The sequence below is a fragment of the Rutidosis leptorrhynchoides genome, chromosome 7, assembly GCF_046630445.1.
Source record: "Rutidosis leptorrhynchoides isolate AG116_Rl617_1_P2 chromosome 7, CSIRO_AGI_Rlap_v1, whole genome shotgun sequence".
Classification (NCBI taxonomy): Eukaryota; Viridiplantae; Streptophyta; class Magnoliopsida; order Asterales; family Asteraceae; genus Rutidosis; species Rutidosis leptorrhynchoides.
Window position 1 is genome coordinate 270,193,656 of NC_092339.1, and position 2,082 is coordinate 270,195,737.

At 34.4% G+C, this 2,082-nt stretch overlaps 1 protein-coding gene across 1 annotated transcript; it reads left to right on the top strand.

Annotated features, from left to right (window-relative positions):
• Positions 1–331: 331 nt before the first annotated feature.
• LOC139860011 (uncharacterized mitochondrial protein AtMg00810-like) lies at positions 332–790 on the top strand. The gene has a single exon (XM_071848783.1). The coding sequence runs from the start codon at positions 332–334 to the stop codon at positions 788–790; it is 459 nt and encodes a 152-aa protein (XP_071704884.1).
• Positions 791–2,082: the final 1,292 nt, after the last annotated feature.

The following is a 2,082-nucleotide window of genomic DNA, read 5'->3' on the forward strand; positions in this document are numbered from 1 at the left end:
TGGACTTAAACAAGCCCCTAGAGCATGGTATGAAAGACTTAGAACATTCTTAATAAATAACGGATTTGAAATGGGAAAAATTGATAATACACTCTTTATCAAAAGACATGAAAAGGATTTAGTCATAATTCAAATATATGTTGATGATATTGTATTTGGATCTACTAACAAATCTCTTAGCAATGAGTTTTCTAAGTTAATGCATGATGAGTTTGAAATGAGCATGATGGGTGAACTCAAGTTCTTTCTCGGACTACAAATCAAGCAACTAGAAGATGGAACATTCATCAATTAACAAAAATACATTCATGAAATGCTCAAGAAATTTAGAATGGAGAACTCAAAACCAATGACGACTCCAATGGCAACAAATGTGAAACTAACTTTAGAAGGGGAAGGAGAACCATTTGATAGTACTAAATATAGGGGAATGTTTGGATCCCTTCTATATTTAACGGCAAGTAGGCCCGACATTATGTTTAGCGTGTGCTTATGTGCAAGATTTCAAGAAAATCCAAAGACATCACACGTAGAGGCCGTTAAAAGAATCTTTAGATACTTAAAGGGAACAATGCATCTTAGGTTATGGTATCTAAAGTTTACTAGGATTGATACTATGTGCTTTGAGGATTCCAATCATGGTGGATCAATGATTGATAGAAAAAGCACAAGTGGAGTATGCCCATTCGTGGGGCTTTGCTTAACGCCATATTTCTCAAAGAAGCAAACATCCGTCGTATTGTCTACCACCGAAGCCGAATATGTAGCAATGGGAAGAGCGTGCGCATAAGTGCTATGGATGAAGCAAACCTTCCTCGACTACGGTATCATCTCATCTGAAATACCCATATGTTGTGATAATAAAAGTACTATAGACCTATCGAAAAATTAAATATTACACTCTAGGACTAAACACATAGACATTAGGCACCATTTCCTTCGTGACCACGTCCAAAACAGTAATATTGTGATAGATAAAGTAGAATCTGCTGAAAACATAGCTGACATATTCACTAAGCCCCTTAAAAAGGAAACATTTAACTTGCTTAGGAATGGGTTGGGAATGATGGAACATATTCTGTAAAATTTAATCCTGATCACGCACGGTCGCACCACGGTCGATCGTGATGAGAGCTGCCTGATGTTTGACGAATTTCTTTGTCCTTTTTGCAAATCATTTAATACCCAAACAACTTTTCCACCAACCACTTCTCTTCCTTAAACCCTAACCACTAAATTTCAGGTTTTACTTTTGTCCTACCTTCAAAAAGTGGTCCATACTCTTTCAAATCTATTCAAGGTAATCACCATACATTTGATTATATTCTTTTCAAAATCATAGGAACACTTATTTCTTGCATGAATTACTTAAATATATGAGTAAAATTATTGTAAAAATATTTTTCTTTTCATAATAGTGATTTCTTGCATAAAAACTCATATATGCTTCAAATTTTTAAACTCACTCATGCACACACACATATGTTTGAACAATTCATTATGATACCTATCAATCTCATGACTAGTATCTACTTTTGACAAACATAGAGCAAAATGATGAAACTTGTCTAAATTTTCAAAAGAAAAATAGTACAATTTAATTTCAAATTCATAGTTTTCAAAATAAGTCTAGACAAGGACTAATCTACACATGTTTAGCATATAGATTTTCAAACTTAAAAACTTAATTAGTTTGCTAAATTTGTGATTTTTCTAGGAAATGACCAATACGAGAAATCAACGTATCACGAACAATAGGCAACACATGGAGACTAGAACACTTCATGAGGAGCGTGTTGTTCATCATACCGAGTTTCCTGAGTTAACTCAACTTTTTACCCATAACAATTGTTTCTCATTTCTTGAGCTTAATGAAACCATTTATCCAACTCTCATTAGGGAATTCTATGCTAATCTTGATGTTTCCAACCCCAATCAAGTGGCATTTCGACTTCTCAATACACCTTACACATGGTCCCTTGAACAAATCAGAACTGTTATGGAAATTCCTTCGAATGGGCGATTCTTCTATACTCCTTCAACCGATCTAAGATCACTTAATCCTACGTTTCCATTGCAACC